Source organism: Amblyraja radiata, chromosome X (assembly GCF_010909765.2).
Source record: "Amblyraja radiata isolate CabotCenter1 chromosome X, sAmbRad1.1.pri, whole genome shotgun sequence".
NCBI lineage: Eukaryota > Metazoa > Chordata > Chondrichthyes > Rajiformes > Rajidae > Amblyraja > Amblyraja radiata.
In genome coordinates this window covers 14,846,301-14,861,788 of record NC_045999.1, presented here as the reverse complement: position 1 = coordinate 14,861,788, position 15,488 = coordinate 14,846,301, and the positions used below count along the sequence as shown (strand labels likewise).

Sequence of the window (15,488 nt, the reverse complement as noted above, 5' to 3'; positions counted from 1 at the left end):
GTAGACACATTCCTATATCTGGAATGAGCTGCCAGATGAAGCTGCATAAGTGGACACACCACTTTCAAAAGACACTTGGACAGATAGAATTGTGAGCTATTTTGGCCACCACATCTGAGGAAGGATGTGCTGGCTCTGGAGAGAGTCCAGAGGAGGTTTCCCAAAATTATCCCAGGAATGAGTGGGTTAACATATGATGAGCGTTTGACAGCACTGGGCCTGTACTCGCTGGAGTTTAGAAGGATGAAGGGGTACCTCATTGAAACTTATTGAATACTGAAAGGCTTGCATAGAGTGGATTTGGAGAGGATGTTTCACTAGTGGGAGAGTCTAGGTCTAGAGGTCGTAGCCTCAGAATTAGAGGACATACCTCCAGGAAGGAGATGAGGAGGAATGTATTTCCTCCTCATCTCTGGGGTGGTGAACCTGTGGAATTATTTGCCACAGAAGGCTGTGGAGGCCAAGTCATTGGATATTTTTTTTAAGGTAGAGATAGATATATTCTTGATTAGTACAGGTGTCAGAGCTTATGGGAAGAAGGCAGAAAGATGGGGTTAGGAGGGAGAGATAGATCAGTCATGATTGAATGGAAGACTTGATGAAGGTGTGGATAGGAAGGGGTTGAAGGGCAAGGGGCAAAAGGGAGCAGCCGGGTATGCTCACTTACTGGGCATGGATGGAGGGGGTGGGCAACAGGGCCTGTTTACCTGCTCTACATCTCCATTACTGTCCGGTGAACAGTATATAGTCGGCGACGACAGGGCGCGTGCTGACTGTAGTTGGAGGTCTGGGGGCGCGCGCTGACGGTAGTTGGAGGCCTGGGGGCGCGCGCTGGCGGGATTTACGGCCTGGGGGCGCGCGCTGACGGGATTGACGGCCTGGGGGCGCGCGCTGGCGGGAGTTGGAGGTCTGGGGGCGCATGCTGACGGCAGTTGGCGGTCTGGGGGCGTGCGCTGACGGTAGTTGGAGGCCTGGGGGTGCGCGCTGGCGGGATTGACGGCCTGGGGGCGCGCGCTGGCGGGAGTTGGAGGTCTGGGGGCGCGCGCTGACGGCAGTTGGAGGTCTGGGGGCGCGCGCTGACGGGATTGACGGCCTGGGGGCGCGCGCTGGCCGCAGTTGGAGGTCTGGGGGCGCGCGCTGACGGCAGTTGGCGGCCTGGGGGCGCGCGCTGACGGCAGTTGGCGGCCTGGGGGCGCGCGCTGACGGCAGTTGGAGGCCTGGGGGCGCGCGCTGACGGCAGTTGGCGCTTGTGGCTCGAGGACACGCGCGTCCCGCAGTTGGCTGCACGTGGCGCGCACAAGACGGTTGATGCGCGGGGACTCGCTCTGACAAGAGTTGGTGGTTCGGGAGCGCGCGCTGACGACGGCCCGGGGACGCGCGCTTTGTTTTGAAGTTGACGGCGGCCGGTTGTCCGGGCGACGGTTGTTGATCCGCCATCCCACCCGCCAGCCCCAGCACTCGCCGGCCACACACGCCGGGGCGCGGCAGCATGTTCTCGGGCTCCAGGACGTCGTCGCCGGGCTCGGCCACCGCGGCCGGGCCCTGCGCGGAGCGGCAGACCGACATGGCGGCGTGCGAGGGTAACGAGAAGGAGCTGCAGGACGGTATGCAGGAGGGCAAGGACCAAATCAAGGAGCTGAACGAGCGCTTCGCCAAGTACATCAACAACACGGTGCTGAGCCTGCAGCGCAAGAACAAGGAGCTGCTGGCCGAGGTGAAGAAGCTGGAGAAGGAGGAGTTCAACGCGGCCGAGAAGGCGTACCAGAAGGACTACCAGGACTTCCAGTCCCGGGTGGATGAAATCCAAAACGAGCTGGTGCTGTTGAAGCTGGAGAAGGACAAGCTCAAGTCGCGGCTGGAGAAGGAGTGCCTGCTGAAGCGCGAGTTTGACCGCGACTTCCAGGACCTGAAGAAGCGGCTGGAGGAAGCGGGCGGCGGCCTGGAGCGGCTGCAGTGTCAGTTCAAGCTGTTGGAGGCTCAGCTGGCGCAGCTGCGGCTGGTGCGGGACCAGGAGCGCATCTACTGGCAGCAGAAGCTGGACAACCTGCAGAACTCGGAGCAGGCGGACAACGGCTCGCTCGACCTGGAGCAGGCGCTGCGCAACATGCGGCAGGAGTACGAGCAGATGGCGCGGCGCAACAAGGAGGAGCTGGCCCGCTACCGGCACAAGTTCGAGGAGAACAGCGTGCCGCTGCAGCGCATCAAGAAGGAGACCGAGTGCTACCGCAACGCTGTCACCGACCTGCGGCTCCGCGACGAGATGCACAAGAACCACCTGCAGGAGAAGGAGCGGGAGATCGGCCGCATCCGCGACTACAACAAGGCGCTGGAGAAGAAGCTAGAGACGCACACGGCCGATTTCCAGACGCTGCTCGGCGTCAAGAACGCGCTGGAGCAGGAGCTTTCCGGCTACAAGAGTCTTCTCAACCAGGTGGAGAAGAAGTCGCGGGACTACTCCAACGCCGCCTGCATCACCAGCGGTTCGCAGCCCGCCAAGGCGGCCGAGGACAATAACAAGATGTGGTGCTAGTGCACCGGCCGTCCGGGCAGGGGACAGTACCCCCGTTCCGGGGCACCCCTGCCTAGCCCAAGATACCCCAGCCCAGCCCGGGGCACCCCTGTCTACCCTTGATGCGCTGCAGCCCGAGGCAATCCTGCCCACCCCTGCCGGGATACCTTGTCCCCTCCCCGGGGTACACCTGCCCTGTCCTCTCCACCCCAGCACGAAGCACCCCTGTCCAACCCGAGATACGCCTTCCCCATTCCGGGGCACTCCTGCCCAGGCCAAGATACCCCTCCGCAGGACACCGCTACGCGACCTACTCCGGCCCGAGGCACCCTGTCCCCACCCCTCCGCAGGGTACCTGTGCCCGACCCAGACCGTGGCATCCCTTCCCCAGCCCGGTCTGGGACCCTCTCATTTCCCTACCCCAGTACACCCTAGCCCACCCCAGCCCAGGGCACCCCTTCCCCTGCATAGCCGCGGCGCACCTGCCAACCTCGGCCCGGGCACTCTTCCCCCCCCCCCCCCCCCCCCCCCCCCCAAGCTCTCCCCGGGGCAATCGTGCTAACTCCGGCACTGTGCACCCAACTCCCCAGCCCTCCCCGTGGCAGTCCTGCCCACCCTCAGCTAACCACCTTCAACGATACCTTTTTAAAACACCATCTCCTTAGCCGACAACAGTCCGAGTATTTAGGCGTTTAAACGCGCAGCAATGCTCTCAGCTCATTGAAATTTCATTGTAAGATCACTATTTAATTATCTGATTTTAGTGATGCTCCAGTTTAAAGACAAAAATAAACGTCTTCAAATTCCAACTGCATGGAACGTGTCATAAGAACAGATTTGTTTTTATTTATAATAGCCCACTGTTGCTATGAATCAATCTGGATGGATGAACTTTTTTTTGGTCTTTGAATTAGTAAATTGCAAACGCCATTCCCGATTGTGTTTTGGCATTAGTACAGTTTATTTGTTGTAGTTTGTAATAAACCTGCAAACACTTATTGATATTGTTTTAGGCTTTCATTCAAATGTGGAAAAATGGCTGATCATTTAATGTATAACATATGTTAAATTAAGTCCTACTTAACTCATTAAACCACATTGTAAACAATGTTTTTCCATGCTCATTTATTGGTTAAATGAAGATACATGTGTATAGACCTGCATACTGAAATGATACAACACATATGTATTGATAATATACTTCTAGTGTACATGGTATATTGCATTTGACCCATTGGGAAGATCCTAACTACCTCACAAATGACATTGTTCTGTGGATTAATCGAGAAAAGGACTTCTCCATTGCCAATGCAGTACCAACTACACCCATCATATCCAAAACATTCTCTGCCCACCCTACCCTATGCCACCTGACCCACCCATCCACCCTCGACACCCTTCCCCCGTCCAACTCCTCTATTACATCCTGTCATTACAGCCTCCAGCTACAACACCTACCATCGCATTCCCAGCACCCCACGTCTTTGTACCACCGCAACCCAAAACGCTCACAATTCTATGCGTGGCAAGTGGGAGACAGAGAGTTGAGGGCAAACATATCCTGTTGGAATGACGACGAGGCTGGCAGGACTAGACTGCTGGCTGACGAGGGGACAGCTAGTGTGATGGACATGCTTTCTTTAAACAAGGTTGTGAGTGTCTGGAATGTGCCGTCAGGCGGGGTGACCATTGAAGCAGATACGTTTGTTCATTTAAAATACTTTTGGATAGGCATATGGATATGGGTTATGTGCATGCAGATAAGTGATGTTGCTGCCATGAAATCCAGCTCAGATATTGTTGGCTGAAGGACCAGATATTTTGCTGCACTGTTCTATGAGCTGGGATCAATGGGGCAATTTATTTTGCATCGATTGTTGAGTGCCTGCATGCACAGCCATGCATGGTGGCCAAGGCACTTACGATAAGGTCATTTTTTAGAAATGCAGGGAATAGTTGGATATGAATCTTGTGCAGGTAGAGATTAGTTTAACTTGTCATCATGATTGCAAGCACATTGTGGCCCGAAGGGCTTGTTTCTTTGTTGTATTGTTCAGTGCTGCAGGCCATGAAACTACAGGCCAATGAGCCCAAGGTCCGTGCTTGGAAAATTCCAGGAGGGATTCCGAGTAAAAAGATCCACAAGGATTTAGTTCCATTTGTTTAGTGAAAGGCAACATGATTTTGTATGTGAGAAATCATGACACATGAATTTAATGTTTTTTTGAAGAGATGGCCAAAAGGATTGACGAGCTGAGGACAGTTGTCTTCATGAGCTTCAGCAAGGTCTTTGACAAAGGTACACAAAATAGCTGGAGGAACTCAGCGGGTGCAGCAGCATCTATGGAGCGAAGGAAATAGGCGACGTTTCGGGCCGAAACCCTTCTTCAGACTGATGGGGGGTGGGGAAAGAAAGAAGGAAAAAGGGAGGAGGAGGAGGAGCCCGAGGGCGGGCGGATGGGAGGGTGGGAGGAGACAGCTAGAGGGTGAAGGAAGGGGAGGGGACAGCACAGGCTAGCCAAATTGGGGGAATTCAATGTTGATGCCATAAGGGCGCAAGGACCCCAGACGGAATATGAGGTGCTGTTCCTCCAATTTCCGCTGTTGCTCACTCTGGCAATGGAGGAGACCCAGGACAGAGAGGTCGGATTGGGAATGGGAGGGGGAGTTGAAGTGCTGAGCCACCGGGAGGTCAGGTAGGTTAAGGCGGACTGAGCGGAGGTGTTCGGCGAAACGGTCGCCCAACCTACGCTTGGTCTCACCGATGTAAATTACTGCATGTAGACTGGTTTAGGACATTAGAACTCATGGGATCCAGGGTGAGTGGGCCAATTGGTTACAAGTTGGCAAGGCACCCACCTGCCTTGCCTTTCACTCTAACAGTTACATGCAAGCTGGTCATCACACTTTTAAAAGCATCCCGCTTTCCAGACATTCCTTTTCATTCAAACAACCTGCACCAAACAACTTCAGCGAGTTCCTGTCATACCATCAAAGTTGGTTTCGTGTTCGTTTTCGAGGTCTGCACAAAACTTGAGTCTTCAATTTACAACAGAAATCTTTAATGCTTTAACCAATGCTGGCAGCAAGACTACTCAAAATGGCTGCAACACACACAGACATAGAAACATAGACACATAGAAAATAGATGCAGGAGTAGGCCATTCGGCCCTTCGAGCCTGCATCGCCATTCGATATGATCATGGCTGATCATCCAACTCAGTATCCCATCCCTACCTTCTCTCCATACCCCCTGATCCCTTTAGCCACAAGGGCCACATCTTACTCCCTCTTAAATATAGCTAATGAACTGGACTCAACTACCTTCTGTGGCAGAGAATTCCAGATTCACCACTCTCTGTGTAAAAAATGATTTTCTCATCTTGGTCCTAAAAGACTTCCCTCTAATCCTTAAACTGTGACCTCTAGTTCTGGACTTCCCCAACATAGGGAATAATCTTCCTGCATCTAGCCTGTCCAACCCCTTAAGAATTTTGTAAGTTTCTATAAGATCCCCCCTCAATCTTTTAAATTCTAGCGTGTACAAGCCGAGTCTATCCAGTCTTTCTTCATATGAAAGTCCTGCCATCCCAGGAATCAGTCTGGTGAACCTTCTCTGTACTCCCTTTATGGCAAGAATGTATTTTCTCAGATTAGGAGACCAAAACTGTACGCAATACTCCAGGTGTGGTCTCACCAAGACCCTGTACAACTGCAGTAGAGCCTCCCTGCTCCTATACTCAAATCCTTTTGCTATGAATGCTAACATACCATTCGTTTCTTCACTGCCTGCTGCACCTGCATGCCTACTTTCAATGACTGGTGTACCATGACCCAGGTCTCATTGCATCTCCCCTTTTCCTAATCGGCCACCATTCAGATAATAGTCTACTTTCCTGTTTTTGCCACCAAAGTGGATAACCTCACATTTATCCACATTATACTGCATCTGCCATGCATTTTCCCACTCACCCAGCCTATCCAAGTCACCTTGCAGCCTCCTAGCATCCTCCTCACATCTAACACTGCCCCCCAGCTTCGTGTCATCCGCAAACTTGGAGATGTTGCATTCAATTCCCTCGTCCAAATCATTAATATATATTGTAAATAGCTGACGAACTGTATGCACCTCCTGATGGAGCTTCGACACTGTTTCGCCAGCCATTTTGTGCAGTTCTTTACTTAGCAGCTCGGCCATCTTTGAACACTGTTGCACATTCTTCAATGAGGCATCCGGTTCCTTGAGAATCGCCTGCTGGATGAATGAGTGCCTGCAGCCCATGACCAGTCTATTCCGGAACGCATTGTCTTGGCACTTTTCGCAGCATTGAGTTTTAAAATTACATGCCTTTGCCTTGGTGCAAAGTTCAGCAAGAAATTCGGTGATCGATTGCCCTTCCTGTTGCACTGTCCGATAGAAATCGAGACGAGCTGCTAGGAAATTTCGACTTTCTTCAAAATGCAGCTGCAAAGCTGTTGTGATTTCAGCAGATGAAACTTCAGTTACTTCTTCAGTAAGTAAATCTTAAAGCAGTGCAAAAGTTTCTGGAGACATTGATGAACACAAGAGAGCCTTCTTCTTCAGATCAGTAGTAATTGCCGTACTTTCAAAGTAAAACTCAGCTCGCATTAAATACGACGACCACCTTTCTCGCTCGGGATCGAAACAATCGAATTACCGAGACATGTTAGTTTGAGTACACTACAGAACTTTTCTTTTTTTTTTTTAATCGAAAAATAGGCTCCTATCTGGATCTTTGGACGCAATCCGAAATATCCCACTTCTGACACCACTTTCGTGTTCTTCTAGGTCTGCACAAAACTTGATAGTTCAATTTACAACAGAAATAGACAATAGGTGCAGGAGCAGGCCATTTGGCCCTTTGAGCCAGCACTGTCATTCAATGTGATCATGGCTGATCATCCCCAATCAGTACCCCGTTCCTGCCTTCTCTCTATATCCCCTGACTCCGCTATTTTTAAGAGCCCCATCTAGCTCTCTCTTGAAAGCATCCAGAAAACTTGCCTCCACCGCCCTCTGAGGCAGAGAATTCCAGACTCACCACTCTCTGTGAGAAAAAGTGTTTCCTCGTCTCCGTTCTAAATGGCTTACTCCTTATTCTTAAACTGTGGCTCCTGGTTCTGGACTCTGCTCACCCAATGCTGGCAGCAAGACTACTCAAAATGGCTGCACCCACACACACTACACACAGACAGGAGAAAACTATATACAAAAATCTCCCATTGTCTTGTGCAGCGCCACACAGTCCACCAAACATCACAGTTGGTCATGCTCGAATTTGGAATCTTAACTTGCAGGCCCACCCTGCCTTTAGTCTATCTTAAATCCAAGTGCAGATGAGTTGCAGCAGAATATTGATCAGCTGGCAAGTGGGCAGAGAAATGGCAAATGCAGGTTAATGCAGATAAGTATGAGATCGTAGAGTGATACAACGTGGAAACAGGCCCTTTGGTCCAACCTGCCCACGCCGACCAACATGTCCCAGCTACACAAGTCCCACCTGGTCTATGTTTGGCCCACATCACTCCAAACCTGTCCAATCCATGCACCTGTCTGTTTCTTAAACGTTGGGATAGTCCCTGCCTCAACTACCTCCTCTGGCAGCTTGTTCCATACACCTACCACCCTTTGTGTGAAAATGTTACCCCTTAGATTCCTACTTCTGTCCTCTGGTTCTCGATTCACCTACTCTGGGCAAGAGACTGCGCATCTATCCTATCTAGTCCTCTCATGATCTTATACACTTCTATAAGATCACCCATCCTCCTCCGGCACACCATGGAAGAGACCCAGCCTACTCAACCTCTCCCGATAGCTCAGACCCTCTAGTCCTGGCAACATCCTCGTAAATCTTCTCTGATCCCTTTCAAGCTTGACAATATCCCATAACACGGTGTCCAGAACTGAACATAATATTCTAAATGTGGTCTCACCAACGTCTTATACAACTGCAACATGACTTCCTAACTTCTATACTCAATACTCTGATTGATGAAGCCCAATGTGCCAAAAGCCTTTTTGACCACCTTATCTACCTGCGACTCGACATTCAAGGAACCATGCACCTGCACTCCTTGATCCCTCTGCTCTACAACACTCACCAGATGCCTACCATTCACTGTGTAAGTCCTGCCCTTGTTAGACATCCCAAAATGCAACACCTCACACTTCTCTATTAAATTCCATCAACCATTCCTCAGCCCACCTAGCCAATTGATCAAGATCCTGCTGCAATCTATCACAACCATCTTCACTATCTGCAAAACCACCCACCTTTGTATCATCAGCAAACTTGCTAATCGTGCACTGTGTGTTCTCATCCAAATCACTGATGTAGTTGACAAACAGTAACAGGCCCAGCACCGAACCCAGAAGCACACCACTACTCAGGCCTCCAGTCTGAGAAGCAACCTTCCACCATCACCCTCTGCTTCCTTCCATTAAGCCAATTTGCTATTCATTCAGCTATCTCTCCTTGGATCCTACGCAATCAAACCTTCCAGAGCAGTCTACAATGCGGAACCTTGTCGAATGCCTTACTGAAATACATGTATACAACATCTACAGCTCTGCCCTCATCGATCTTTTTGGTCATGCCTTCAAAATACTCCGATTTGTGAGACACGGCCTTCCATGTACTAAACCAAGCTGATTATCCCTAATTAGCCCTTACCTATCCAAATGCCAGTATAACATCACTCAGAATACTCTAGTAACTTTCCAACTAAGCTCACCAGCCTATAGTTCCAGCATTTTCCCTGCAGCCCTTCTTGAATAGAGGCACATTTGCCACCCTCCAGTCTTCCTCCAGTCCTGTATTTAAGGACGACTCATAAATTTTAACCAGGGCTTTGTTCTTCCAACATTTTCGCCACCCTCAACGAGATCCCACCAGTAGTCACATCTTCCCATCTCCACTCCTTCCCGCCTTCAGCAGAGACCGTTCCCTCCGCAACTCCCTGGTTAACTCATCCCTTCCCACCCAAACCACCTTCTCCCCAGTTACCTTCCCCTACAACCACAGGAGATGCAACACCTGTCCCTATACCTTCTCCCTCGACTTTGTCAGGTTAGGCAGAGGTTCTCCAACCTCATTTACTGTATCCGTTGTTCATGATGTGGACTCTTATACACTGGCATGACCAAATGTAGACTGGGCGATCGTTTAGCTGAACACCTGCGCTCAATCCATCTGGACCTACCTGTTGCAAAACACTTTAATTCCCCTTCCCATTCCCACACTGACCTTTCTGTCCTCGGCCTCCATTGTCAGAGTTTTTGTTAAGTTTGGAAATGCAGCGCAGAAACAGGCCCTTCAGCTCACGCCGACCAGTGATCCCCGCATATTAACACTATCCTACACTCATTAGGAACAATTGTTACATTACATTGGAGGGAGAGGGAGGGACGGAAAGGGAGGGACGGGGAGGGGAGAGAGAGGGTGGGGGGGTAGGGGGAGGGTGAGGGGGGGTAGGGGGAGAGTGAGGGGTTAGGGGGAGAGAGGGGGGGGTAGGGGGAGAGAGGGGGGTAGGGGGAGAGAGAGGGGGAAGGGGAGAGAGAGGGGGAAGGGGAGAGAGAGGGGGAGGTGAGAGAGAGGGGGAGGGGGAGAGAAAAAGAGGGACAGAGACAAGGGCATGTCCCACTTTGCAATTTTTCCGGCGACTTCGAGCGTCAGTGACTGACGCCCGTAAAACCATCAAGTTATACGAGACACAAGCTGACATGTGCTCTCCTGCGGGTGACGCCCGATTAGTTAAGGCTCGGGTTAAGGTTAAGGTTTGGGACCACAGATGGGCTGTAAATATTCTTCCTTCAATGCATTTAAAATATTCTTCCTTCAATGCATAGACTTTGAACATTAGTATATTAAAATTAATACAATAAAATCAATTGTGCAAATGAAAAGATGTCTGAGTTGTTCTGTTTTATTTACAAATGTATTGGTCCGCTTCCAGATCCAATCCTCACAGGGATGGATTCAGTGCGTGTAGACTGAACTCCCCCTTCCTCTCCACCCCCCTCCCGCCCCATCCCTCCTTCTCCAATCCCCCCCCCCCCCACCATTCTCCCCTCCCCTCCCCCCCCCTTCCCCCCTCTTCCTCCCTTCTCCCCGCTCCACTCTTCTCCACTTGCCCCCTCCCCTCGCATCCCCTTATCCCTACCTTCTCGCATTCTCCACCCCCCACCTCCCAAGAGGGATGGGGGCGGGAGGGGGATGGAGCGGAGAGCGGAGTTCAGTCTACACTCACTGAATCCATCCCTGTGAATACATCTGTAAATAAAACTGAACGACTCAGACATCCATTCATTTGCACAATTGACTTTATTGTATTAATTTTAATATATTAATGTTTAAAATCCATGCATTGAAGGAAGAATATTTTACAGCTGTGGTCCCTGTCCCTAACCGGGCCTCACCCGCACGACAACATACGTCAAGCGTGTGACAGGGCGCATAGCATGATGAGACACCCAGATGTCGCCCCTGGATTTTGAACATTACAAATCCTGGGGCGACAGGTAGAAACCTCGCGTCACTAAATGCCTCACCACGCATCACATCCCGACCACGACGCGACAACGTCTTTTCAGGCTGTCATTGAAAATGTCGCCAGGAGGGAAAGAGAGGGGGAGGAGGGGGAAGAGGAGGAGAGGGTGAGAGAAAAATGTGTTGAAGCTTCTCTGTATCCTCCTTGCACCTCACATATCACCCAGTTTGCGATGCCTGGAAATTTGGAAATATCACATCCCTTCACCAAATCAATTGCATATATTGTGAGTAGGTGGATCTCTCTGATATGCTGCCCTTCCCAGTCAGTTTGACAAAATCCATTTATTCCCTCCTTGTTTCCTGACAGCAGCTGGTTTGCATTCCACATTAGTGCATAAAACATAGAAAATAGAATACTACAGCACAGCAACAGACCCTCTTGCTCACAGTGCCCATGCCAAACAGGTTGCCTTTGTTCATGTTAGAGGAGCAAATTAGGCCATTCGGCCAATCAGTTCTACTCCGCCATTCAATCATGGCCAATCTATCTTTCCCTCTCAACCCCATTCTCCTGCCTTCTTCCCATAAGCCCTGACATGCATACTAATCAAACCTACAGTTGAACAGACTTAGACCGGTTTCTACGGACAATGGACCTTGAGGGGTGAGCAAATATATGTTGTCGCATATTCCTTATCCCTCCATTCCCTGCATAACCATGTGCCTGTCTAAAAGACTATTCTAATGGCCTTCACCACCACCCCTGGTAATGCGTTCCAGGCCCCCACCATTCTCTGTATAGAAAAAGCGTCCTCAACATCTCCTTTAAACATGGTCATCTCTCACCTTGGGCAGCAAAATGGCGCAGCAATTGATGCCTTACAGTGCCAGAACCCGGGTTCTATCCGGACTACAGGTGCTGCCTGTACGAGGTTTGTACGGTCCCCACATGACCTGGGTGGGTTTTCTCCAGGTTTCCTCCCACACTCCAAAGACGTACAAGTTTTGTAGCTTCATTAAAACATGTAAGTTTGTGTACGTCTAGAGTGTACGTGGATGGTCGCTGGTCGGCATGGAATCGGTGGGGCAAAGAGCCTGTTTCCATGTTGTATCTTTAAACTAAACCTTAAATAGACACAAAATGCTGGAGTAACTCAGCAGGTCAGGCAGCATCTCTGGAGAAAAGGAATAGGTGACGTTCTGAGTCGAGACCTTTCTTCAAACTAAACATTATAGCTATGCCCTGTAGTGTTGGACATTTCACCAAGGGAAAGAGGTTCTGACTGTCTACCCTAATTATTAATTCTCAGAAATGTATACACTTCGCTCAACTTCAGGCCTTCCAGAGAAACCAATGCAAGTCAGTCCCATCGCTAGGTTTGGTTAATACCCCTTACCCAGGCAGCATTGTGGAGCTGCCCCGCATCATCCCCGAAGCCTCCAGTCCCTCCGCCCTGCACCGCTCACCTTGATCCTCTGCAGTAGGTCGCGCCCCACGGCCGCCGCCGGGACCCCGGGCTCCCGGCTCCGCTCCTCCTCCTCCCACTGGCTGTCGGACAGCGGCGTCCGCAAGCTACGCCCCAGGCCGGCTGTGAAGGCCAGGCCGAGGCCCATGCCCAGGCCTAGGCCCAGGCCTAGGCCCAGGCGCCGGCCCCAGCCTCGGGCCCACCAGCCTCCCGCTCGCTGCCAGCGCCAGGTAGGCCTCTGCCGGCTCAGGGATCTCCCGGGGCGGCGAACGGAGCCCGACATATCCCGCCCGCGGAACGAGGGAGAGAGTGGTGGTGGTGGTGGTGGTGGATTGGGTGATGTGCAGGGCTGGGCAAGGCAGGGGGTGAAGATGGGCTAGAGGGAGATGCCTGGGGAGGAGGAGAACGGAGGGAGAGATGAAGCGGGAAGGAGGGGGACAGTGGGCGGTTTTGCAGACAGTTCTAAATAATTGCAGCAGGTGGCTTAGGGAATTCAGACTGCGCATGCCCAGGTCAAAGGTCACGATGCATAAACAACCCCGGGAAGCAAAGATCTTAGAGTTCTGCTCTAAGATCTTTGCCGGGAAGTGGTGAACCAAAGATCTTTGCAGTGAACCTTCATTTCTTCCGTTTTTCCAGCTTTGATTCTTCTAGGTAAGAAAATACTGCTTTCAAACTATGATATAGTTGTATTTACTGTTCCTTCGTTAAAAGCTAAGATTATTTTGCCATTTTTATTGCTTTATTATGCTTTGGTGAGTGAGTGAGATCGTGCTTGTCGGTGTCGGGCCCGGGTCTGTTAAGTTGCTGCTGGGCCGTCCACGTCCCCCTCCCCCTCCCCTCCCGGGTGTCCGGAAGCGGCCGGAGGTGTCGGGCCCGGCTTGCAGCCGGCGAGGGATAAAGGATGAGTTGCTGCAGCGCTTTGTGTGCATGGCTGGTGCTCGGCTTTCGCCGGCGCCGGGGTGGGGTTAGGCTGGAGTTGGCACTGCTTCTCTGCGCCGACTGTCGGCCTGCGGCCGCTGGTGTCGTCGGTCCGGAGCTGTCGGTTGGCTCGGCAGGAGTTGAGCTGGGCTTGGCTAAATAATTTTACTGCCTTTCACTATTCTGTTAATTTCAAGATATTAGAATTCCTCAGCCAAACCCAGCTCAACTCCCTCCGGGCCAACCGACGGCCCCGGACCGACGACACCAGCGGCCCCAGTCCCACAGCCAGCGCAGAGAATAAGTACCAACTCCAGCCCAACCCCGCTCCCCTACGGGCCGGGGACCGCAAGCGAGAAACGAGAAAAGCTGCAGGCCCCGTTGGCATCTCGGGGCGAGTACTCAAGTCCTGTGCTACGCAGCTAGCTCCAGTGCTCACTACATTATTCAACCTCTCCCTGGACAAGTCCGTGGTCCCTGCCTGCTTCAAAAAATCCATCATTGTACCGGTACAAAAAAATGCCTCCCCAGCCTGTCTGAATGACTACCGTCCGGTGGCCCTTACCTCGGTAGTCATGAAATGCTTTGAGAGGCTGGTGAAGAAACACATCTGCGCCTTCCTCCCTCGGAACATGGACCCGTTGCAGTTCGCATACCGTCCGAACAGATCCACGGACGATGCGGTCTCCCAGGTCTTGCACACCGCTCTCCCATCTGGACAGCCAGAAAGGGGCTATGTGAGGATGCTGTTCATAGACTACAGTTCAGCCTTCAACACGATAGTCCCCACCAGACTGGCCGGAAAGCTAATGGAATTGGGGCAAAACACCTCCCTGTGTGCCTGGGTCCTGGACTTTCTCACCGCCAGGCCCCAGGTAGTCAAGATGGGAGGAAATACATCGAAGTCCCTCACCCTGAGCACAAGATCGCCCCAGGGTTGCGTCCTCAGCCCCCTATTGTATTCCCTGTACACACATGACTGTGTGGCTAGGTTCAGCTCCAACTCAATAATTAAGTTTGCTGATGACACTGGTGGTGGGCCTGATCTCAGACAACGACGAGAAGGCCTACCGGGAGGAGGTGGCTGATCTAGCACTCTGGTGCCAGGATAACAGCCTCCTCTTGAACATCAAAAAAACGAAGGAGCTGATCATGGACTTTAGGAGGGCACATCATCCGAGGACATACACTCCATTGAGGATAAATGGGGATCCTGTGGGTGAACTGTTTTAAATATCTGGGAGTCCACATCTCCGAGGATATGACATGGGCGTCACACGCCTCAGCACTCGTGAGTAAGGCAAGGCAGCCCCTTTACCACCTCAGGCAATTGAGGAAATTCAGAGTGTCTCCGAGGATCCTCCAGTGCTTCTACGCAGCGGCGGTGGAAAGCATCTTGTCCGGGAACATTACCATCTGGTTTGGGAATTGCTCTGCCAGGGACAAGAAGGCTCTGCAGAGAGTAGTGCGTTTGGCCGAACGCACTATGGGAACTTCACTTACCCCCCTGCAGGAACTATACATCAGGAGGTGCAACTCCAGAGCCAACAATATCATGAGAGACCCCTTCCACCCCTGCAACGGACTGTTCCAGCTGCTACGGTCAGGCAAACGCCTCCGTTGCCATGCGGTGAGAATGGAGAGGTTGAGAAGGAGTTTCTTCCCAGAGGCCATTCGGACTGTAAACGCCTTTCTCACCAGGGACTAACTCTACTGAACGTTTTTCCTTCCATTATTTATTATGTAAAAGAATATGTGTGTTATGATTGTGTTTATAGTTTGTTTGGTTGTTTGTCTTTTTGCACAAAAGTCCGCGAGCATTGCCACTTTCATTTCACTGCACATCTCGTATGTGTATGTGACAAATAAACTTGACTTGACTTGACGACAAAATAATCTTAGCTTTGAACAAAGGAACAATAAATACAACTATTCCATAGTTTGAATGCAGTATTTTCTTACCTAGAAGAATCAAAGCTGGAAAAAAACAGAAGAAATGAAGGTTCACTGCTCCACTGCTTTCCAGGGCTGTTTCTACGCAGTCGGAAAACCGAACTCGCTTATACAGAGAAATGTGAA

The 15,488-nt window shown here is 51.3% G+C and overlaps 2 protein-coding genes across 2 annotated transcripts in view; one reads left to right on the top strand and one right to left on the bottom strand.

The window, feature by feature from the left end:
• lactb (lactamase beta) overlaps positions 1-12,977 on the bottom strand; it is a 69,355-nt gene extending 56,378 nt beyond the window's left edge. The window contains exon 1 of the mRNA XM_033015138.1: positions 12,490-12,977. Coding sequence (XP_032871029.1) covers positions 12,490-12,771 — 282 coding nt within the window. The 5' untranslated portion in view covers positions 12,772-12,977. The remainder of the gene's footprint in view (positions 1-12,489) is intronic.
• Positions 1,341-2,756, top strand: LOC116968353 (vimentin-like). The gene is made up of 2 exons (XM_033015140.1): positions 1,341-2,612; positions 2,649-2,756. The coding sequence occupies exon 1, from the start codon at positions 1,490-1,492 to the stop codon at positions 2,528-2,530; it is 1,041 nt and encodes a 346-aa protein (XP_032871031.1). The 5' UTR covers positions 1,341-1,489; the 3' UTR covers positions 2,531-2,612; positions 2,649-2,756.
• Positions 12,978-15,488: the final 2,511 nt, after the last annotated feature.

Bases quoted from the DNA above. Each gene is read 5' to 3' on its own strand.
- LOC116968353 (XM_033015140.1), top strand. From the start codon at position 1,490: ATGTTCTCGGGCTCCAGGACGTCGTCGCCGGGCTCGGCCACCGCGGCC.